At 59.4% G+C, this 24,402-nt stretch overlaps 1 protein-coding gene across 1 annotated transcript in view; it reads right to left on the bottom strand.

The window, feature by feature from the left end:
- ZNF423 (zinc finger protein 423) overlaps window positions 1-24,402 on the bottom strand; it is a 226,990-nt gene that overhangs the window by 182,648 nt on the left and 19,940 nt on the right. Inside the window, exon 2 of the mRNA XM_070398325.1 lies at window positions 214-273. Coding sequence (XP_070254426.1) covers window positions 214-273 — 60 coding nt within the window. The remainder of the gene's footprint in view (window positions 1-213; window positions 274-24,402) is intronic.

The raw sequence follows: 24,402 nt of genomic DNA, 5'->3' as shown, positions 1-24,402 counted from the left end.
CGTGGCCCCGGAGAGCCGGGCGTTTTAGTCTCCGCGTGTGATAGGTTTTATGACCAAATGGAACTGACGGAAAACCGTGCTGCCCGGGGTCGTCTGGACCGGAGACAGATGCTTGCCATAACCAGCTGGGTGGCTTTCCCAGTTTCCCAGCCGGTCCCCCAGGGGTCCCCCATGACACCCCCGTCCCCCCACACCGGGTCCCAGGGCACTTACCTGAGGCTGTCACGGAGGAATCCCAGGCCAGCGAGAAGTCCGAGGCCTCCCCCTCTTCGACTGAAAGAGAACAGAGATGGGCCGTGAGTTCTGAGGCGGCACCAACAGGTCATCGGGGTGGGGCACGGACAGGAAGAAAACTCATTTGTGGGGGTCCCTGTGATACCCGTGATCGGGAGGAGGGTGAAGTCTACAAAGAGGACTGTACGGGTTTCACGGATGCAAAATAATCAGAATACGACAGAGTAGCAAGTAAGGGCTGTGTCCGCTGCTTTCCCCATCCCTGCGCCCCTGGCAGACATCACCAATCAACCCCAGCTCTGTCTCAAATCGGATGCGGCTGCGGAATCCTCCTCCCCTAACAGAGCAAAGACTCAGATACCTCCCCAATCTGCAGACAGCAACCTCCTTACACCACCATCGGATGTGGAGCTTCCACCATCATCCCAAGAAATGCACAAGGGCCCTCTCACAGGTTGGCGGAGTGCGGGGTGCTGTTCTCTACACAGAGAGAGGACCCCCAAACAGACCCCAGGGCAAGCTGAGGTCAACTCCCATGAGGCCAGCAGTCATGAGCCGGTGATATCAGAAAGCAACTCAGGCCCCAGCCGACTTGGCTCAGTGGATACAGCGTCGGCCTGCGGACTGAAGGGTCCTGGGTTCGATTCCCGGTCAAGGGCACATGCCCAGGCTGCGGGCTCGATCCCCAGCGGGGGCGTGCAGGAGGCAGCCAATCCATGATTCTCTCTCATCATGTCTGTTTCTCTCCCTCTCCTTTCCTCTGTCTGAAATCAATAAATATATTTAAGAAAAAAAAAAAGAAAGCAACTCAGGTTTCACCCCAGGGCCCACAGAGCAAGGCTGGACAGGGACGGGGCATCCCCACCTCCCCAAACCCCAGTGAGGGAGGCCAGGCAGGTGGGGACGAGGCCATGGGCGGGGAGAACAGGGGGGAACTGTGTACAGCATCACAGGGCTCCTGTCCCGGAATGAATCCGGGAGGGGCAGGTAATAACATGCAAGCTGCAAGCTGGGTCGTGGACTTCGTGAAAAGGAACTTGTCGAAGCCAAAAATGTGCATGTGTGGTGTTTTCCAGACTCGAAGGCCTGCTCTGAAGCCGCACACGCGAGCAGGCCGAAGCCACCACGTGCCAGCCGATGCGGCAGGTAACACGGCACAACTGTGAGCCGGATGGGCCCGGGAGCTCTACGGGCACTGCCAGGCCTGGGGGTGGGTGGCGGGCGGCGGGGACGAGCCTGAGGACCAGCAGCAGCAAGGCCACGCGCCTGTGCGCCGAAACGCAGGACCCTCTGAGCGGCGGGCTCAGTAAAGGACTGAGATCCAGCATCTTCTCCTTTTCGTAGGTTTCTGAGCGAAGGAACCCACGTGCGGCAGAAAACTAGGAAACACGTGAGTTCACACGAGGACCCTGAGCGCACAACTGTTTCTGTGTACGAACACAGTCCCAACTTTCCCGCGGTTGTGACGAGGCGGGTACCGAGCCGCACAGGCTGCCCTGGAACCGGTTTCTAACAGCAGCACAGAGCGAACGCCTTTCCCAGCACAGACGGGGACGGACCCTTCGGGATGAGCCGCAGCCTCGGTCCGCTCCCCGGGGCTCCGGGGCTGACGGAACCGATGCCCGGCTGGTGGGCGTCGAGGCTGCTTCCATCCGGGTCACATCCCCGCACAGCATAGGTGGCACAGCCCCGCCAGGACTGCCCTTAGAGTAAGCTCCCGGAGGCCGGCTTGCGGGACAAAGAGTGTGCCCGTTTTTAGGCTTTGGAGACAAACTGCCAACGTGGATTGGACCGTCTCCACCTTACTGAGCACCGTGTGTGTCTCGGGTGAACGACGCCGCCGAGCGAGGGACTATGGAGAGATGAGAACAGCGACGTTGACCTTGACCTTCAGCTATTAGACTGTGAATTTATAGTGACAAGTATCGCCGTGCCCCTCCAGGGCCGGCACATAATAGGAGCTCAGTGAGTAAGTGAGTGAATGAATGAATGAATGAATAAACGAACGAACAGATGGACGGGTGGGTGGATGAATGAAGGAGCAAACATACTTCATGTTGGAGGATGCAAAATTAATTCAAATCTCAGAGCGAGACAGAAACAAGCAGCAAAGTGAGGACCAGGGTGTGGACGCACAGGAGCACATGGGAGCCAGTGCAGGTGGCAGGCAGGTCCCCCGACACCGGGACCACCCGCCAGCCACAGCCCGGAGCTCAGAGGCCTGGACCCTGGAAGGCTCGGGGGGGTGGGGGGACCAGCACAGAGCGGGGGGTTTCTCCTTCACCCACAGATGCAGTTCTGAGTTCCCCACTGAAGGAAGAATGATCATCACGGCTGCAAATCTGAAAAGTCTGTAGGTCCCTTTTCTAACGTAAATTCCCTGCTCCCAGATGAAGGTCCGGAACTCAAACTGCATGACCTCAGCAAGGAAAGGTAAAGTAGAGGCAACCTGACACGGCCACACTGGCCCGGCCCAGCCCGGCCCAGCCCAGCCCGACCCCACTTGGGGTTCCGCCCGTGGGAAAACCCAGACTCAGGCCCAGGGCTTCAAGCTTCTCGGCCAAGCCCCCAGGGTCAGCCTGACCACTGGCTACAGAGCCACCTTTTCCCCTGGTGAAGGGCTCGGGCTCACCTCCTCTGAGAAGCTCTCCCTGACCACCCGGGGACGGCTGAACCTGCAGCAGGGTGTAGTCAGAGCAAGATGCCTCGGGATCAAATCCCAATCCCCAGGGTTTGCTGTGTGACCTCTGCAAATCAGGTAACCCTCTCTGTGCACAGCGACCCTGCAAGGAGCTCTGAGGATACAATGAGAAGGTGCCTGAGAGGTATAGTCCAGAGCCTGGTACCCAGACGCCGGGCAAAGGGAAGCCACGACCTACAGCCTAACAGGTGGCCTCCGGCAGTCCCTCAGCCCTTTACGGACTGTCCCCTTTTCTCCCACCCGGCACGTCACTGGCCACAGCAGTGAACGGGAAACAACCATCACTCTGGCTCTCCACACACGTGTCCCGTTTATGTGTAACCCTCCCCACAGCCCCACACAGGGGTTGGAAGATGGGCCCATTTCATGGATGCGGAAAGCAAGGCCTAAAGTGGGCTAAACTGTAAACTCCATAAGCAATGGGAGGTCGAGCCCAGGCTGCAGCCGGGTGGGTGCGGCTCCAAGGCTCGCTGGCTGCTACCACCCAACCTGCTCTCCCAGCGGATGCTGGACAAGCAGGCGTGGACGGCAGCTTCCCGGGCTTCCGGACCGACGCCGAGGAGCCACGCGGATGGGCAGGCTGGGGTGGAAAGGACCCCCTTCGGAGCCCCGCCGAGAGGGGTCTGCGAGGTCTGCCCAGAGGTCCGCGCTGGGCGTGCGCGCCTCGGGCATCACCAACTCCCTCCCGCCCGCTGTGTGGCGCAGGGCACGGCGCTCCCCTCTCAGGGGCCTGGTCCCGCGTGGACGACGTGTGGACGACGTGGGGACGACAGAATTCCCGTTTGTTTCGAAGATGAAGTGAAAGACCGCTGCCAAAAGCCGAGCCCGCGCCTGGCCCACCCAGAGCGACACGAAACAGGGTGACCCTGTCTCCAGCAAACTCGCTAGGGGTTGGGATGTTCCCTGAAAACTCCCTTTCTGGGGACCCCCAGCTGCCCTCCTGATGAGTCCCGGCTCCCTCCGCCCCAGGTTAATCTCCGGTTCCCAAGCACATTTCATCTCACGCAGCCACGCCTGGACGGCGCGTCCACCAGGGCGCGGCCGATCACCGTGACCTTACCACGGCGTCCGGCTCCCACGTCCTGTTTTGGTGGCAACACCAGGTGCTGGGCCCCAGCTGCCCGCTCCGGCAGAGGTGGCGAAGGGGCAGGCGCTGGCGTGGCCCCCACGATGTCCCACACAGAGCGGCGGGAGGAGGGACACGCTGCACGGGGCCGTGGGGCAGGCCACCAGCCTCAGGTCCCGGGAGAGGGGGCACCTGCCCAGACCCGGCTGCTGTTGGGGGTGAAAAGGAAGGAGGGGGTGAGACCAGAATCCCACACTCTCGTTTTTCCACGTTCATTTGAAGAAAAGTCCCATAAAGTAAAAGCTGGTTATTTTTGCCCTGACCGGTTTGCTCAGTGGTTAGAGCGTCAGCCTGCGGACTGAAAGGTCCCGAGTTCGATTCCGGTCAAGGGCATGTACCTTGGTTGTGGGCACATCCCCAGTCGGGGGTGTGCAGGAGGCAGCTGGTCGATGTTTCTCTCTCATCGATGTTTCTGACTCTCTATCCCTCTCCTTTCCTCTCTGTAAAAAAACAATAAAGTATATTTTTTTTTAAAAAGCTGGTTATTTTTTATGGCCCCTAACAACCCGTCCTCTGTGCTAACTGTACTAAAGCCAGCCCTGGTTACATGCGTGCTTCACCTCAAACACACTTAAAGGGGAAACGGAGCCTCTTATTGAAAACTGATGCCTGCATGTGTGTGCGTGTGTCTGTATGTGCATGTGTGTGCACATGTGCGTGTGTGCATTTGTGTGTGCATGCAGGTGTGTGTGTTTGCATCTGGTTTTGGACACACAGACCAGCCCCCATCTCTTCCTTCAGGTCAAAGCCCCACGCCTTCCACGGGAATCACCATAGTGACCACTTCCAAACATCCTGTCACTCCGCACCACGTCCCGGGGGAGGGGCCAGCCTAACACCTCACTGTTTAAGGAGCCAATAGTTTTCACGAGTCTGATTTGGGAAGGGGACACCTCACTGGTACAGATGTGCCCCCCAGCACAGCCCCACAGCCCACCCACCGTGGGTATAGGCGGCCTCAGGGGCCTGGAGTGTCTCCACCCGGCCGCCGGCCCCACCAAGGCAGGTCCTGTGTCACCCATACCCGCCTGGCGTCCCCAGAACTTGCACCTTCCAGGTGGGTGTGGCAGGACCCACACACACACACACACACACACACACACACACACACACACCCCGCCCCCGCAACCCCCGCACTGACAGTTAGAGGCGCTTTCTTTACATCAACTCCCTTCCTTGACTCAAACACCTTTTCTTTTCTTTTTTTTATATATTTTTATTGATTTCAGAGAGGAAGGGAGAGGGAGAGAGAGAGAGAAACATCGGTGATGAGACTCACCAATCGGCTGCCTCTTGCACGACCCCCACTGGGGATCGAGCCCACAGCCCGGGCCTGTGCCCTGACCAGGAATCGAACCCTGACCTCCTGGTTCCTAGGTCGACGCTCGACCACTGAGCCTCGCCAGCCGGGCTCAAACACCTTTCCTTCCAGCCTCCCTCAAAGCAGCACTGCTGGTGAAGCCCCCCACTGGTGTGCTGGTAACAGTGCTTCTGGTAGATGGTACCACACACGTCCTAGCGGACGGGAGTCCCTGTATCGCTGTGGAGGGGAACACTCATCCTCCGCGACCCGCCTGGCGCCCAGCAGGATTCGGGAACGCCGATGCCACACTGTGGGGGCCTCGGGCATGTGTGGGCTGGGCGACCTCTGAGGAATAAATGCTGGGCGGAGGGAAGGAGGAAGGGAGAGGAGGAGGGGGGCAGGAGGGAGGGCGGGCAGAGGGGAAAGAGAGAAGGAGGCACACCCTCTTCCCTTCCTCCCAACCACGTCACAGCAGTCAAGCTCAGGGAGGGCTGAGGGCCAGGGGGCATGGGCAGTGCTGGGCAGAGGCCGGCAGGGACAGGCCAGCTACAAACCCTGGGGCTCCTCAGCGGAAGGCGAGAGCTGCAGCCGAAGGCAAGGGGCCGGCGCCCCCAGCCCCGGAGGCTGGCACAGAGCCCTGGGAGGAGGCACGTCCGGGCCCACCCTGCCCCCCACATCTGTCTCTCCCCGTAGCCCCGCGAGGCCCCCTCTTGCCAGATGCGGGCCCCGTGGGGACCGAGTTCGTTCGCCCCGCGTCCTGTGATCCTGCTTGGCTGTGTTTATTTAACTTTCTGCCGCGGACGGCGGAGGGACGGGCCAGGAAGAGCAGTTGGGCTGCCTCCGATCCAAGCTCAGCGGCCCACACATCACGCGAGGACACCCACACAGAGACGCTCTGCCACACCATCCGGGGAACACATCTGGCCCACGGCTGCAGGGCCGGCCTCGGGCCCCGGGGGGGGCGGGGGCGGGTGGGCATGCAGGTCAGAGCTGCAAAGTCCGCTGCAAGAAGTTCACGGCTGAAGGGAGGAGGTCAAGGAGAGGGCCCAGGTAATGGGGAGCCTTGAAACCACCTCTCAGGGGGGAGAGCAAAGGAATGAACATTGGTCAGTCTGGGGGGGGCGGCGGGGGACGGGCTCAGGGGGCCCCAGAGCTATCACGGCAAGGCAGGGTGCAAGGCAGGGTGGCCACAGCATCGCGCCCGCCCCGCTGTCCCCCAGGCCAGGCTCCGGCTCCTCGGGCAGCAGCTCAGCCAGCACTCAGCCAGGCAGAGCCTGAGAGAGGCGTCAGCGACTCAATGGTGCGACTCGTAGCAGGTCCCTCTGCCCCGGCCTGTCCACGGGAAGGCCCCGGTGGCGGCCCCTCCCCCTCCGTGGCGCATGCCGTGGCTCCCCGGTGGCAAGGGCTTTGGGAAGCGTACACAGCCAGAAGCAGCCCTCAGGCTCCCTGCACTGGGTTTAGGGCCTCTATCAAGCCCCAGGGCACCTAAGGCTGCTCCTAAAGGTGGTGGCAAGGACAGCAGGGTTCTGGGGCTGGAGTGTCCCTCCGGGACCAAGTTCACCTGTCCGTCCGTCCGGAGGAGCCATTCCCCACCCGGGCCTGCTACCTGGTACTGGACACCCCGGCCCTGGGGCCTTCGCATTAGGTGAAGGCGTGCTCTCTGAAGCAGGTGCCCTAGAAAGGGATCTGGGCCAGGTGCACCCCCCTGAGCTGGCATCCCACCCCCAAACCTCCTGAGGAGGGCAGTGGGGTGGAAAGAGCCCGGCCGTGGAGCCCAAACGTGAGTCCCGCACCTCTGACTCAGTGTCACACCTGTGAGATGGGAGCACAACCGCGCTGGGAGGTGGCGAGCACCGGGGAGCTCTGTCCATGGCTCCGAGCCCCCTCGAGCACACCGAGGACCAGGGAGGCATCTCGAGGAGGCCCAGGGGCCGGCCCCGGGCTAAGCACTTTTCCCCATCACCCTGTTAAATCCTCACAGCCCCATTATCCTGTTGTGCATGAGAAAGCAAGGCTTGGGGACGGTAAATGACTTGTCCAAAAAAATGTAAATACAGGTGGGTACACAGAAAAAAAGAAAACCAGCTCATTATGCCCCACGTGGAGACGCCAGAGGCAGTTTGGGGGGCTTGGCCTCACAGGACACTTTTCCACACATGTGTACTCCCCTTGTTTTACAGAGCTGGGCCCTCAGGCATACGCTCACGGGAGGTGGGGTGGGGGCGGGTGGGCATGCAGGTCAGAGCTGCAAAGTCCGCTGCAAGAAGTTCACGGCTGAAGGGAGGAGGTCAAGGAGAGGGCCCAGGTAATGGGGAGCCTTGAAACCACCTCTCAGGAGGGAGAGCAAAGGAATGAACACTGGTCAGTCTGGGGGGGGCGGCGGGGGACGGGCTCAGGGGGCCCCAGAGCTATCACGGCAAAGAGGGGCTGAGCTGGCTTTGTGGCCTTCAGGGGTCACCCACAGGGACCAAGCAGTGCAAGTCAGACAGGGAGAGTCTGAGGAGGAGGGGGGCGCTCTCTCACAGAGGCCACGGGGAAGGTCCCCCCGGGAGGTAGTGAGGCTGCTGGCAGGGGAGGGGAGCAAGCAGAACAAAGACCCCGGGGGCACTGGAGACTCAGAGAGGAGAAGAGGTTAGAGTTGACCTTGGCCGGCTTTCCTAGGTCAAGATCTCAACGGATGGCAGGGACACCAGAGAGGGACATGGGGGAGGGGACCACACCCGAAGCCCCAGCCCCAGCCCAGGCCAAGCTGCCGCCTGGGCGGGCTGAGCAGGTCTCCTGTGTTTTCCCTGAGGCCAGAGATCTGCACTTTTATCCGAATCTGCACCTTCTCAACAGGCCCCGCCGGCTTCTCCCGGGTCAGCCACAGTCCCTGCCTGCGCGCTGGAGAAGGGCGACGAGGCCGCTGGAGGAGAGCGGAGACCTGGCAGGGCCTGGAACAGCAGCCTTCCCAGGAACAGAATGGGTTAAGGGATGAGCTGGCGCACTGCGCCCGCCGGGGCTGCAGCTGGTCTCCGAGCCCCCGGGAGGCTCTGTCAGCTGCCCAGCCCCCCAGCAGGGAAGCTCAGACCTGGGAACAGGACAGCTGCCCTGGGCCCCGCCGGCCACAAGGCAGGAGGGAGAGGCTCGTCCCCCACACCCCGCGGACAGCCATGTGCTCACTGGGACGGAGGCCACGGGGAGAGCAGCAGCGCCCTGTCCCCTCTCCTCTCCCCTCCCCGCAGCTCGGGGCCTGCGGACCGACAGGGAGGAGGCTGCTCACTGCGAGTGCGTGCCAAGGCCCCGGGCCCCGGACAGCCGGCCTGTGCCATCCTCGCATCCCCCCGTGTGGGGAGCCTTTAAGCATCCGCACTTCACAAGCGAGGACACCTCTGCTCAGAGAGGCTCAGACACGCACCCAGGGTCACACAGACAATGGAAACACCAGATTTCAAACCCAGCCCTCTCCAGCGCAGAGACCCCCCATCACACACTGAGCTGGGGGTCCCCGCTGCCCAGGCCTCCCCCCGCATCACACACTGAGCCACAGGGCCCGCTGCCCAGGCCTCCACATTCCCCGCCACCAGGTTCTGTCCCAGGGGCTCCAGGTACCTGTGCCTGACGGGCTCTGAGGAGATAGGGCGGAGCGGGGCTAGGGATGGACTGGGACATACCGGGCCCTCCCCGCCTGTCCCAGGGGGGTGTCCACACCCCATGAGCAATGTCTTATAACCAATCGGGGAGCCTGGGGCTGAGGCAGCAGCAGGAGGAGGCAGAGCCCCCGTGGCCCCAGGGGGTGACCTCAGGCTTGTCCCACCATCACCCCTGGAATCGAGCACCCGGGCAACTGGGGTGTCCTCCCAGTTCACAGCTTTGCGCCCAGTGTTCACCCTGGGACCTCTCCCACACGATGTGCTGACCGGCCGTTTTTTCAAAAACTCATGAAAATAAACACCCGGGTATTCAAACCTCAAACTTTCACCTGAGGTTGGGGGTCGCCGTGGGGCGGGGCCGGGCCGGGGCGGGGTCAGGCCCCGGAAGCTGGCCAGGTTGTCTTGCCCTGATGCAGGCCGGCGGTTTATAAAGTTCATGAGCTGAACAGTAAGCCTGCATGTGCGACTTCAATACTAAAGAGGTGCCTTGAAAAAACACAACGCCCAGGAGCTGATGAAATGCAATCCCTTCTAACCGGCGGGGGAGAGAGACGAGAGATGGGGTGCCTGGTTACTTCCACTGGTACGGGGGGGGGGGGGGGGGGGGGGGCGGGGGGGCGGGGGGGGAATCCACACGTTTCTCCCGTGTGAGCACGTTCCTAGGATTTCTCTGGAACCAGACACAAGAGACGAGAACACCAGTGGCCTTCAGGGAGAGGAAGTCGCGGGCAGGGGCGTTTTGAATTCCGTGCCTTGTGCATCCATTAGCAGGTTTTTTTTAAATATACTTTTATTGATTTCAGAGAGGAAGGGAGAGGGAGAGAGAGAGAGAAACATCAATGATGAGAGAGGATCAGGGACCAGCTGCCTCCTGCACGCCCCACACTGGGGATCGAGCCCACAACCCGGGCCTGTGCCCTGACCGGGAATCAAACCAGCAACAACCTCTTGGTTCATGGGTTGGTGCTCCACCACTGAGCCACACCGGCCGGGCAGCAATTAATTTTTTTTTAAGTTTCATATGTTCCACTTAAATCCCCCGCCGCACCACCAGGGGCACCCAGGCTGCACTGGGAAGCATCGCCTCGGGCCCCTCCCCCAGTCTCGCCCTGCTGGGCGCCCTGGCTCCTGGGTCCCTGTATTCACAAGGAAGACGCCGCACTGGGGTCCCCAAGGCCTCTCCCTTCCTGGTGCCCTAGACGCCATGGCACGGTGAGCCCAAGCCCGCAGCCCAAAGCCACCATGGGCACAGCTCCACGTCACCCAGCCCACGCTGCACCCCAACCCGGGGCTGCTGGAACCTTCCGAGATGGGAGGACATCCTACCAGGGCAGCGTGACAGTCGGCAGGGGTACTGCCCACCAGGTAGCCTGGCCTCTGATCTCGGCACCTGCTGTGCCCGAAGGAGCCACCTCTCACCCGCTTGGACCTCCATGGACTGTCCGTCAAAATGCCTCCCCCGGGATCCGGCCCAGCTCGATGCTCCGGGACACTGGTCCCCACGCAGCAGGACACGGGAGGCAGAGGGGGCGGGGCTCCACCCCACGGCAGTCAGTTCCCGGAGGACAGCGGTTCCGTCCTGCTCCGCATCGCCAAAGCTACCCTGGGTCCTGCTTCTCCTTCTACTCATCCATCAGCGCCCCCTTCTCCTCCCACTGGACTCATTTCTGTCTCGGGCAACCCCTGAGCCCCGATGGACAGGACAGCAGGGATGGTCCCTGAGCACAGGGATGGCCCAGCATCGTCTCCCACCCAGAAACCCCCCGGGAAAGACCAAGAGCTCTCCAGGCAGAAGCCAGGGGTCCGCACCCCTCCCACCCACATAAACACCTTGGAAAATGGGGTGGAGGCCTCCCCAGAAGCCAACAGACACCTCCTCACTCAAGGAAGGGCACACCAGCAGGGTGAGCTGAACGCCCCCCTCTCCCTCCGGGGAGCCCAGAGCCCCGGGAAGCGACCACGTGGAGGGAGGCGGAGGCTGTGCCCGGGTCCGGCTGAGGCTGTCCAGGCCGGGGCTGCGGGGAGGAAAGCCTGGTGGGTGAGCAGGATCCCGGAGAGGGCAGGTGGGGGCTGGGCCTCGTGTGAAGCAGCACAGAGCACAGGGCCAGGCCTCGCTCCGGAGGTTCCCTGTCCTACACGGACATCAGCATGGCCCCCTAGGCCACCTCAGGTGGAACAGCACGCGGCCAGGGCCCAGGGTCTGGAATAAACGAGCCCAGGTGCACAGCTGTGTGACCTTTGACAAGTCACTCAACCTCTCTGACCCTTGGTTTCTTCATCTGCAAAGCAGGGGAATAGCACCTGCCCTCGTGGGAGAGCAGTGCTGCTCAGCGAGTGCAGCCGTGATGGTTAGCAGTAAAGGTACTACCGCCCTGCCCTGGGCTGCCACCCCAACCACTCCTGGGGGGGAAGGAGGACAGGAAGTCCCCGGCAGCAGCTGGACAAAGACAAAGGAAGTGATGAGAGTCCCCAATCCTGAGGAGCGCCGGGTCCCCCACCTTTCCAGGAATGGCCTCACGCACAACCTTAATTCATAAAAGGGATGAGAGAGGCAGGGCCCAGGGCCCCCTGCCCCGCCTCTCAGCCTCCTGGCTGGTCCATCGGGCACGGCGGGAAACGGCTTCTCCAGGCCACTGTCCGGCTGGACAGATGGGGAAGCTGAAGCACAGAGAGGTGGTGTGACCGAGGCAGAGTCACACAGCAAGCAGACAGGGCCGGGCCAGCAGCGGTCACTGCTACCGCCTGTTTAACCCTTAGTGTGCTGGCAATGCCCAACAGCTGCCAGGAGGGGGTGGGGAGGACTCATTATGCCACAGGAGCGGGGGCACCGTGGCCATTGGCAGCACCCATGCCTCGGGTCCACGGGCAGCGCCTGCCACCCCTGCTGGTGGAGCCAGGGCCAGTGCTGGCAAAGCTTCCCATCGCTTTGAAGAAAAACTAAAGAAGTCTGGGTTTCTGTGCAAACCCGCCTGAAGTGTAAGTGTTACCTGCTGATTCCAAACACATTTTAATCCTGAGCAGCCAAAGGAACGGCCCACCCTCGCACGGGACGCGGCCCTTGGGCAACCAGTTTGCAAGCTCTGTTCCAGGCCGGCGGCGCAGGTCCAGAGTGTGCGCTTGGGCACTGAGTCCAAAGGCCGCGAGAGACGCTTGGAAAGCCCTGTCCTGGCCTGGAGGCGAAAACTCTGCCCTGAGCTCCTCATTCCTTTGAGCACACAGTGCTTTCCCAGGGCATCTTTTTTTTTTTTTAAATATATTTTATTGATTTTTTTACAGAGAGGAAGGGAGAGGGATAGAGAGTTAGAAACATCGATGAGAGAGAAACATCGATCAGCTGCCTCCCGCACATCTCCTACTGGGGATGTGCCCGCAACCAAGGTACATGCCCTTGAGCAGAATCGAACCCGGGACCCTTGCGTCCGCAGGCCGACGCTCCATCCACTGAGCCAAACCGGCCAGGGCTCCCAGGGCATCTTTTAAAAAGAAGACTCCGGAGAGTTCCTCGTAAATGTCTCGAGGAGAGACCTGGGCCACCGTTCCGTCCGGAAACACAGAAATTCCCAATAACCACATCCATCGAACAACGGTTCCATACGAAGCAGTGACTATGCCCAGGCCTCTCCCCAGTCCTGGAGGGCAGCGTTGATGGAAAAGGTTTCCAAGAAGAAAAGCAACGCCTGGTTTAGGTAAGAAGCTGCGAATATCCACCCAAAACGCCACCCCAGCCGAGAGGGGACACGCGGTGCCTTCCCCGCAGAGCGGCACCCACCAGGTTCGCCATCGCAGAACAAGTCTGGTGTCTTCCAGGGACCGGAATCCTGGCTGCCAGAGCCGGGGGCTGGGCTGGGGCTCAGACCACCTGGCATCTTGCGGGGAGGGGGCGGGTAGAGCCCTGGCAGTGGGCAGGGAGGGCACAGGGAGGGTTTCTCTCCACACTTTCCCCTAAAATGCTGATCTTAGGTCTAGACAACAGAAAAGATGCTGCTAAAATTACTATGAAGACTTTCCCCAAAAGGCACTTGGCTGCACCTGAGATTAAAATCCGCCCATAAAGGTCCCCTCTCCCAGCCCATCCGGGGCGTCCAGAGGAGGCTGGGGAAGGGCCCCAAAAATCATAGGTTCTGCAAAGGGAGACGGGGCCTGGAGGGGATGTCCCGGGAGGCACAGCGGGAACTGGAACCCGGGACCGGACCCCAATCCAGGGCTGGGGTCCCAGAGTCACAGGGACCATCACCCCGGGGTGGGGGGATCCTTATAACCATGGAGGTCGGAGAACCGGGCAAGGGCAGTTAGAGGAAATAAATTAAAAAGCAAGACCACGAGGCCACCCCAGAGCCGAGGGGTTTTTCTCTGTACACACGTGCTCTGTACATGCCGTTTTTTGTTTTGTGTGTGTGTGTGTGTGTGTGTGTGTGTGTGTGTGTGTGTTTTAATATATTTTTGTTGATTTCAGAGAGAGAAAGGGAGAGGGAGAAAGAGAGAGAGAAACATCAATGATGAGAGAGAATCATGGGTCAGCTGCCTCCCTCACACCCCACACTGGGGACGGAGCACGAAACCCAGGCATGTGCCCTGACCAAGAATCGAACCGGGACCTCCTGGTTCACAGGTCGACGCTCAACCACTGACCCCCCGCGGCTGGGCTGTATATCCCGTTTTAATCCATCTGTCCTGTGACCCTATTAGATAAGTAAGTAGCAAAATATAGTGATCTCCATTTTGTCAAGGCCCAGAGAGGTTAGGACACCAGTCCAGGGACACACAGCTGGCAGTCCCAGGCCTTCCATCGGCCAACTCTCTGTGCTCCAATGCTCTGGCCTCGGCTGTCCTCACCGAATGGGCGCGGTGAGCTGGGCGCCGCTAACCACAGCACCAGCACCCTCCCCCGTGCAGGCCCACCACCCACCAAGCCACCCCTAATTCAGCCGCAGCTGTATCACCGCTTTACCTGGGAGGCCTCTGTCCATTTGAGACCCAAATCCCGTCACACCCACCGCCTGCCTCCCAGCAAGGCTGCATAAAAATCGCCTGGAGGTGCTGCCGAAATGCAGATCCTGGGCGCCACGCAGGGGGACCTCTGATTCCGCAGACTGGGGGCGAGGCCTGCGAGGCCTGGGAGGCCACCTTCCTGACAAGCTCCCAGGGGATGAGGGTCTGTGCGCCCTGCGGGGGGCCACTGGCCTCCTGTGGCTGTTCCACTTAAAATCACGGAAACCTAAGCCAACCCCAGACAGCAGCTCCTCAGCCTCACTCGACAGCCACCTCTCCTTCATCGCCAAGAGCTCAAGGGGGCAGGCTGGCCTGGACTCAGGAGGGGGTGGCTCTCCTCTCGCTACTACCCACAGGCTCGTGGAGGTGAGCAGCTCCTAGCTGTCATCTCCTCCAGGAGACGGCACGCTCCGTGAGGACAGGACCTGGTAGCGAGCCCAGGGCCCAGGAAGCCCTCAAGCCTTGCAGGGTGTCCCCAGAAATGCATGCTCACTTTGAATAATGACAAAGGCAGTGCTCATTAAAATACATCTCATTTCCCCACTTAATAGAACCCGCGGCTCAAATGTGTATACAGCCCGGCCGGCGGGGCTCAGTGGTTGAGCGACAACCTCTGAACCAGGAGAGGTCATGGCTCGATTCCTGGTCAGGGCACGTGCCCAGCTTGCAAGTTCCATCCCAGTTGGGGGGCGTGCAGGAGGCAGCCGATCCATGATTCTCTCTCATCATTGATGTTTCTCTCTCTCTCTCCCTCTCCCTTCCTCTCTGAAATCAATTTTTTTAAAATTTTTTTAATGTGTATACATTTGGGGGGCACCCAGTGTGTCTTAGGTGGGGGAATGGAACAAATGGGGGGATGGACGGACAGACGGATGGACGGTGAGGACTCTGGAAGGGGCAGCGCCCCATCGGCCGATGGAAAAGGGAGGCGTTACCCTTCTCCTGCCCTGACTTCCCCACTAGAGCACCACCCTCTGCTCCATCCCACCCGGTCCCTAAACATGAGCAGCAGGACTGTCCCCAGGTGGCGGGTGGCCGCACCCCCAGGCCTGAGAGCGAGCGCCCCAGGAAGGCAGTCCCCCCGCCTCCCCAGCTCTCAGGCGCCTTTCCTGGCTTCAGTCCTCAGACACCCGGCCAACCTGAGCCCACAGCCGGCCTGGAGCAGCCCCACTGCCTCGCATCTTCCAGGCGCATCGTTCCACCTCGGGAACCCACACGCACGCCGCACCGCCTCTGTATGAGGAGGGATAATTAACGAGCAGATGGTTTGCTTACTTTGAAACCTCTGCTCTGAAATAGATTTCTCACGCACCTTGCGTGGAGTCAACGCCCCCCACACACACACCCCACTCGTGCCCGAGTCAGGGAAAAGAGACCGGCGCTCGCTAATTACCCGGCTGTCTTTTCCCGACAAGATCCCAATTTAAGAATCTTGTTTCCTCCTAAGAAAATTAATTCAGAATGCCGAACGATTTAAAAATGTATTAAGAGTCCCCCCAGACCGGGAGAGCATAAAGGGGCTTTCATTTGTCGACTAGAAATCACCGCGTGGAGAGGGACTGAAGTTGAGCCCTTAAGACTTGATCCCCAAAACTAAGCTCTTGGCAAAGCGATTGGTTCCATATGTCCGCAACCCGTTTCATTTAAAACCTGTGTGCCTTGACACGGGGCTCGACCAGCCTGGGCCGCGGTCCCCCTCCCAAAACCCCCCAGCCCTCCCCCCACCGACCCCCACCACCCCCACCACCCCCACCCCGCGCGGCTCTGGGCCCTGGGAGCCTCGTTCACCTCGGAAGCGAGACTCTTTTATTTGCTTTGGAGGGAGCCTGCTCCCTCTCAGGCCACTTTTGCAGATTTTATAGCCTGGAATGGAATAAAATGTAAATTGAATAAAATTTGAGACCTGAACAAAAAGAAAAAGAAAAAAAGAAAAAACGAAGGGGTTTAAAAGCCAGCTACCCAGACGTAGAGGAAAATGCTCTGCGAAAGGCCCACGGGGCGAGGGGGAGGGAAGCAGACCGGTCCGCCTGCCAAGTGTCATTTGGGGCTGGTTTGAGAGGAGAAACAGAGCCGCGATGCAATGCAATTATTTAAATCCAGAAAGAAAAATGTTTGCTTCGAAATTTGGCAGCCGATTTGCCTCCGATCCTCGCTTCAAATTCACCCCATGCGCAGGGCAAGGGAGCAGCCAGCCGGGGCTGCGCACCCCAGACAGTGGGCCCCACCCGGCCCGGGGGTACAGCTTGCAAGTTGAAAGGTCTGGGGGGTTGATGGGGTGAAACTAAGAGTTTTGCTCCAAAGCATTGTGTGAAGCCAGGCACGGCGCTTCCCACCCGGTTGTCACAGGGGTCCCCTCTCATCCTTTGTTCCTCTCCGGCTCTGCCTTTGTCCCGGCTGGCAGCCCCCTAGGCCCCTGCTCACTCGGTCCCTCCCCCTGGTTCCTGGGGTGGGAAGGCCTGGGCGGGCTGTCACTCAAACCCTTTGTGGGCTCCCCAGGCCTCAGGGTATCCCCCCCCCAGCCCCAGGCCCCCTGCAGCCTGAAAGGCGGCTGTGAGGTGGGCATTGCTGCCCACAGAAGGGTCTCCGGAGGTCGCGCCCGACGCCCCGCAGTCTCCCTCCCCGAGAGGCTGCACTGAGACGGCCCATCAGTGGCTCGTCCCTGTCCCTGGTCCCCTGGCCCCCCCGCGAATCACCTCCAATAAGGACGGGCAGACACTCTGGGGACGGGGAGGGGACAGTCCCCCATACACGAAACTGTGGGTGCCTTGGGGCGGAAAGGTCACTCGAAGGCCTGAGCTGGCCCTGCAGGAATTTTTGAAGACAAGTTAGTGCAGGCCCAGAGGATGCTGCTCCTGCATTGTCCCTCCTGCGAGTACCTGTCCCCTTGCCAGGCTTCCAGCTGGGTCAGAAGGGATGAGACCCTCCCTGTCAGTGAGAGCTAGGTTCTTCCAGAACTTTCCGTCTCCCTGCCTTCCCTGTCCCCTCCCCCTGCCTCGGCCGTCCTCATCTTTCTTCATGTAGAGGGTCAGATCCCTCCTCCTCCAGGAAGTTCTCCTGGGAGAACAGTAACAGAATTGCTACCTGAAGGCAGGGTACGGGGTCAGTCTCCCCTTCCTGGATGAGATGCTACTGCTGCTGCCCCAGTCAACGGATGAGAAAACTGAGGCTTGGAGCAGGTCCATGACTTGCCCAGCCAGTCGTGAGCTGCGGAGCCAGGATTTGGCTGCTTTTCCAGAGATGTGAATGGAACCTCAACCTCTCCGGATGACGGACGCTTCGGACCCTCTGCCAGCGGGGCCTGGCCCTGGGGTGTGGCCCCGGAGTGCAGGGAGGTGGCACTGAGTCAGCCCGCGGGCGCTCTCTCTCGCATCAGGCCACCCAGGCCACCCGGTGACTAATGACTCCGGGCAGAGAAGAGAGGCTGCTGGCGGGAGGGGGACCAGGCCTGTGATCGACCTTGAACTTAAGAGGCTCCAAGCTCTGACCAGCATCGCTAATGGGCCCGGAGTAACCTGAGCTGGCCCTTGGCTGGGAGCTGGGGGCATTACGGCTGGCGGGCCTGCCAGCAGGCTGGCATTCACACCTGAATAGCTGCCTGGCTTCTCCATTTCACCGGCCTCTGTTCAGCCCAACCTCGCCTCCTGCCCCCGAACCCTTCCCATTTATCAGGCGCTGCCCGCGTGCCAGCACTCGGCCCAGCGCTGGACACACACCATCTGGTGTGATCTCCACTCCCGTGCAGAAAGCGGGTGTCCAGCCGCCTTCCAGGCAAGGAAACCGAGGCTCCGTGCGGGTGAGGGCGCAGAGCGGGCACCGCCCGGCTCCTGGGGCTTAACCAGTTCTGTGCCGCCTTGGCCAGGAGATTCCTGGCTGAGAGCATGAGTGATGTGTTACCTTCTTTTCATTTTAGTCTATTTCAAAACGCTCTGCACCATCCCAAAGGGAAGAAAAATTGTGACTCGACAGAAAAAGAAGAGGAGGAGGAAGAAGGAAAGGTTAGGGGAGCCCGGCCGGTGTGACTCAGTGGGTGAGCATCGACCTAGGAACCAAGAGGTCCCGGTTCGATCCCCGGTCAGGGCACAGGCCCAGGTTGCGGGCTCCATCCCCAGCGTGGGGCCTGCAGGAGGCAGCCGATCCATGATTCTCTCTCATCATTGATGTTTCTCTCTCTCTCTCTCTCCATGCCTCTCTGAAATCAATAAAAATAGATTTTTTTTAAAAAGAAAATAGCATAGGTCTGATAGGAAAACTTCACACATACAAGCATATGTGTGCACACACACACACACAAGCACAGGTGTACACACACACGCACATGTGCACACACAAACACAGGTGTACACACACACACATGTGTACACACAGAGAAGCACATGTGTACACACACATGAGCCTTCACCCACTGCTGCTTCGGGATTTTGTGGTTGTGAACAGTTAAAATCCCAAAGGCTCATTTTTCTCATCTCGGGTGTAGATCGTGAGCCTCAAACTGGGCAGAAGGCCTCGGACCCCCATTTTCCCCGTTTTGCTTCCCAAACTACCCCCGGGGCTTCTGAGCACAAGGAAAGGGGCTTCTGAGCGCACGGCACCGAGGCCCAGTGGCCCCGGGCGGACAGGCTCCTCCCGCTTCCTCAGGGTCCTGGAGAGCGAGGCGAAGTCCCTTTCCCAAGTGAGGACTGAGCATCAGGGGGTGAGGACTCGCCCCCCACACACACTCCGCTTACAATGACAGAGGCGGGTCCCCTCCAGGTGAGCCTCTTCCAGAGCAGGTCCCCCTGCCTCCAAGAGGCAGTCCTCATAGGCCTCAGGGTGGGCCGGGTGCTCCTGGGCCAGGGGCACCTGCAGATCTGGAGTGCGGGGCCCTGGACCGTCCCCAGGAGCGGGGAGCAGTGGGACGGAGACAGGGCTACCCCAGGGCTCAGGAGACACCAGGGCAAGTCCCTGTCCCCCCCACGCCCTCTGGCCCTCAGAGGTCCTGGTCCCGCAGACGGGAGCTTTAACGCGTCTCCCACTCAGAAGGAACCCGGACCCCCTGCTTTCTCTTCCTGGACCCCACCTTTCCGGCAGGCACAGAGCGGCCTGGGAAAGACAGCCTGCCAGGGTGCCCAGGCTGGGACCCCACCCACCGGCCTCTGCCCTCCGCCCGGGTGGGAAAGGAACTCGTGGGAGGGTTTTCAAGGCTCGGAATAAAGTTTAAATATTACGTGGAAATTACTAAACAAATCAAATCACTGTTAAGTGGATGTCATGGGCTTTCTCTAGACAATACGTTTAATGAGGATTATTGTCCTCCTGGTTATAGTTTTAGATTTGCATTTTATTATCAGAGAACCACTTATGCATTACTCCCGGATTTTCATTAGGTAAATAAATTTTTATGTGGATTTCATTATATTCCCTTGGCTGAGATCCTGATCACTAACAGCACGAGTACCGCGCCGGCATCCTGCGTGCCGGTCAGGATGTAACCGCTTCCTCCGCGTGTTGAAAAGAACTTTCTGAAAAATCTGATGTTGACGGTACAAGGAAGAGGGCCGGGGCCAGAACCCGGGGTACATTTGGGTCCGGCTCTTTGACTGAAACATGCACACACAGACAAGGAAGGAATTTTCTATTTAAAAAGATGCATGCCGGCCTAGCCGGTTTGGCTCCGTGGATAGAGCGTCAGCCTGCAGACTGAAGGGTCCCGGGTTCGATTCCGGTCAAGGGCACATGCCCGGGTTGTGGGCTCGATCCCCATGAGGGGGTGTACGGGAGGCAGCCGGTAAATGATTCTCTCTCACCACTGATGTTTCTCTCTCTCTCCCTCCCGCTCCCTTCCTCTCTGAAATCAATAAAAATATATTTTAAAAAATAAATTTAAAAAAAGATGCATGCCATCGTATAGATGTAAGGGGTGTAGACAACTGGCCCTGAAATGTTACGCACACTGTTTCTGTTTTGTTTGCAGAGAACAGACTGATGTTGCCAGAGGGGAGGGGAGGGGAGGGGAGGGGGGTTGCGGCGCAGGGGGAAGAAGGTGAGTAGGTTGAGACGGACAACTTGGCAGTTACAAAGTAGTCACAGGATGTAAAAGTATAGCTAGGAAACAGCCAATAGTAACTATGTATGGTATCAAGGGGACTGAAAGTATCGGATGGGGGTCACTTTGTAAAATATATGCTGAGCACCTAAAGCTAAAATCACGACGAATGTCAACGGTAATTGAAAAATAAAAATAAAATTTTTTTAAATATCCAAAAAACAAACGAAATAGTAATGAAAACAAATGTTAGACACAGATAGCGCACGTATACTGTTTCCCTGGTGTCCTCGCCACCCCGCTTTGGCCTCTCCAGCATAAACTGACGCAACAGCCCGGCCGGTGTGGCTCAGTGGTTGAGTGTTGACCCCAGGACCCAAGAGGCCACAGATCAGGGCACATGCCTGGGTTTCCGGTTTGATCCCCAGTAGGGGGCATACAAGAGGCAGCTGATCGACGTTTCTCTCTCATCACTGATGTTTCTATCTCCCTCTCCCTTCTCTCTCTCTCTAAAAAAAATCAACTAAAGAAACATATTAAACTGACGCAAAGACACTGGAATTCACAGGACGAGGGCTCGGCCAGTCCTGGAGAAATGAGGTTGAAGGAAACGCAGGCTTGGGTAGCAGCAGGAAGGAAGCAAGCCGGTGGGGGCGGCTTTCCTGGAACCGCAGCCGTCAGCAGGGGAAAAACTCTTTTCTAAGAAGTCTACCATAAAGCAATTAGGCTAATTGGAATCTAGATTGTACCGGTGCCTCCGGAAACTGGAGACCAGGGGAATCTCCTGGAAGGAAAAAAATCACACCTCGGCAGGAATGAATGAGGGAGGGAATGAATGAAGTGACTGAAAACAGACCCTAACATCCAGGTCCAACCCATCCGGCCCTGTAAGACATAGGTGGTCCCAGGTGTCTCCTTTCGAAAGCCCAACAAGGTTTCGGAAGACTTTGCTCATAATAAAAACTCCTGCTTCTTGAAAAAGGGGTGTTGCCTGCCAGGGACGGGCTGAGCAGGGTGCATGAAGGCATCCACCTCTGGTCCATCTCTCCATCCATCCATCATCCAGCCCAGAAGACTGAGAGAGGACCTCAGAGAGCCTTCCCTGGGAGCATATCAGAGGCAAACATCTGGACACAGCAAGTGAGAAGGAAAGGAGAGGAGGGTGGGTGCAGCTGCCCTTAATACCTTCTCATCAGTTTTCATGAGAATCGCTTTAGGGCATCTTAAACCTAATGCCTGCTTTAGGTTCAAGAATCCAGATTCAAATGGTGAGGTCCCTTATCAGCTCTGTCCCTGGTTATCTCTGTGATGTGGGAGCATCGATAACCTCACTGAATGGCTGATGGATGGATGGATAGATGATGGATGGGTGGGTGGATGGATGGGTGGGTGGGTGGGTGGATGGGTAGGTTCGTGGGTGGGGTGGATGGGTGGGTGGATGGATGGGTGGGTGGGTGGGTGGATGGATGGGTGGGTGGGTGGGTAGGTTCGTGGGTGGGTGGATGGGTGGGTGGATGGATGATGGATGAATGCATGAAAGTTAACTTAAAAGCATCCTTTTTTATTTTTTTAAATCACCACCCCAGGACATGTGTACTGATTATTAGAGAGAGGGGAAGAGAGAGAGAAATATCACGTGAGAGAGGAACAGCGACGGGTTGCCTTCCTGTACACCCCCTGACCGGGAATCCAACCCACAACCTTTCGGCGGTGGCGGACCAGACAACGCTCCAACCAACTGAGCCACCGGCCAGGGCCCAATCCTTCTTACCCACTTGGAAAGCAGCCCCACGCTCTCGTGTCCACACCTTCCTAGGAACCGAAGCATAAACCGCGGAACAGAGAGCACTGGCTCTGATGCAGCCCGTTCACTGAGTCAGCGCCTCCCGCCCACGGACATGAGCGCGAGCGCCACCATGGCCTGCCTCCAGGGTCCCGACCCCGCATTCCGCGTCTGGGGCACTTTCCTTGAAGAGCATTTATCACTCCATCAAGCCACCCACCCTGCCAACACTCTGGTGAACACCACTTACAAGCAGCTCAGCCATCGCTGCTGACCATCTCACTTGTCCTCGCATCTCTCCTGTTTATCTTGGGAGCCGCCTGCACGAAGCGTCCGCGCGCTGGAAGAACATAATATTTTCCTTGGCGTTCAGGCCGCCGTCTGGCAAACGCGCCGCCCCGTGTAACTTTCTGACGGCTTCATGCGCGCAGTTCATTAGAATTATACAGACATGTTTATAGGCGTTTCAATGAGGCACGGTCCGAGTGTGTGAAAATATATATAATTACTCACACTGACACTTCCCACTGGAAGAAAAAAGGCCCCAGAAGCCAGAGTCCGAACAGCCTCAGGGAGAGCCTCGCAGAATCAAGGGCTCCGCTTGGGGGGGGGTAGAGGGAAGGAAATGGGGTGTGGGGAGACCAAGGCCTGGTGGGGAACCCCCAGCCCCACCACCTACGCTTTGCTCATGAGGCTCACGCTGCAGCCACCTGACGGGGGTGGGTGCGGGCACTGGGCACCAGGGGGGCACCAGGCGAGTGGGCACAGGCTGCAGTCCCGCCCACATCATTTGCATCCAAGGCCATCATTTGCATACAACCAGCTACAGTGAAGGGGCTGCAGACCCTGAACCTTCCCTCTCCCCTGACACCTGGGGAGCATCGCTGTGGCAGCCAGGGGACCTAAGTCAGGGAGAGCTTCAGGCAGGCTCTCGAATCTGTTTCTACCGCCCGGGGCCGAGTCCCCCAGTCCCTGCGTGACCCGACTCACCCTCAGGGGCGCCCAATCTGGCCTGGGCTTGCCCCTCCTGTCCCCCTCCCCAGTCCCACGGGGACAATATGGCAACGCCGTGTGTGTGGGTGTGTCCCACAGTCCACTTCATCTGACCCCTGCAAACCCCTGACTATTCCAGTCAAGGAATTCCTCAGAAGCATTCAGATCACCCGAGCCAGTTTGCTCAGTGGTTAGAGCTTCAGCCCACAGACTGCAGGGTTCAATTAGTCCAGTCAGGGGCACACACGTCGGTTGCAGGCTCGATCCCGGCCCAGGTGTCTCTCTCACACCGATGTTTCTCACTGTCTACCCCCGCTTCCTCTCTCTCTAAAAATCAATGGGAAACTAGCCTCAGGTGAGGATGCACACACACAAAAAGCATTCAGGTGATTTCTCTCTAAACTGCAAAGAACCTCAGCCAGCTCTCCCCACCTGCTGTGTCTAGAGGACCAGCTGGCCCCCGTGCCAGCCTGGAGACCTGGTAGGAGCAAGACAGCGAGCAGAAATGCCCCCCCAGGAGGGGGCGGGCTGACGCCCAGAGTGGGTGGACCCGCTGTCCCCTGGGTGGAAGGAGTTCTCAGCAGTGACCACAAACCGCCCTCAAGCAAAGCGACTCTACCCTGTAGGCGAGGATCAGGTCCAGACGTCCAGACGTCCAGCCACGCACCCACCTCGCCCACCTGGCGCCCACCCCGCCCCCTGGCGCCCACCTCGCCCACCAGGCGCTCACCCCGCCCACCAGGCGCTCACCCCGCCCCCCTGGCGCCCACCTCGCCCACCTCGCCCACCAGGCGATCACCCCGCCCACCTGGCGCCCACCCCGCCCACCAGGCGCCCACCCCGCCCCCCTGGCGCCCACCTCGCCCCCTGGCGCCCACCTCGCCCTCCTGGCGCCCACCTCGCCCACCTGGCGCCCACCTCGCCCTCCTGGCGCCCACCCCGCCCCCCTGGCGCCCACCTCGCCCCCTGGCGCCCACCTCGCCCTCCTGGCGCCCACCCCGCCCACCTGGCGCCCACCTCGCCCACCTGGCGCGGATGACCCCCTGCAAGCCCCTGATTGGAATGGGGTTCACAGGTGTGGGCGCCTTTATCCGCCTGCACAGGCTCCACCCACCGGGCAATACCCACAGCCAGGAAACACCTCTGGGCAGAGAAACCGCCCGCACTGGGCACTGGGCTCTTCGCCGAGACTGAGTGTCCTCTGGAAGCGGACGGATGGCCCTGCGCCAGAGGAGAGGTCTGCGCCTGCGCGGGCTCCAGCCCTAGGTATTGATAGTTTCATAAACTGCCGGCGATTATTTGGTTTCAGGAGAACAATCACTATGCAAATGACGCCTCCCGCGGACACAGGCAGGGCTGTTCCATTCACTGGCCCGTGTTTATGAAAAGAAACGCGGCCTGGCCCTGACCAGGCGCTAAGAAAATGTTTAATCACAAGATGCAATTGAGAGAGGAAATTAGGCAAATCAGGAAAGATGCCCGGACTCGGCTCCCAAAGCCCCCACCCCACCTCCGGCCTCTCTTTTATTCAGCAAGACAGGGTGGTGGCAGGAACGGGTCCGGAGGACGGACAGATGTCAGCTCTCAGGGAGGAAAGCAGGCTCCCGGACCTGAACAGC

The sequence above is a fragment of the Myotis yumanensis genome, unplaced genomic scaffold (assembly GCF_028538775.1).
Source record: "Myotis yumanensis isolate MYYU_CA2020_CCGP unplaced genomic scaffold, mMyoYum1.0.hap1 SCAF_18, whole genome shotgun sequence".
Lineage (NCBI taxonomy): Eukaryota > Metazoa > Chordata > Mammalia > Chiroptera > Vespertilionidae > Myotis > Myotis yumanensis.
Note: the sequence above shows the minus strand (reverse complement) of the source record. Positions and strands in the feature narration are given on the sequence as shown.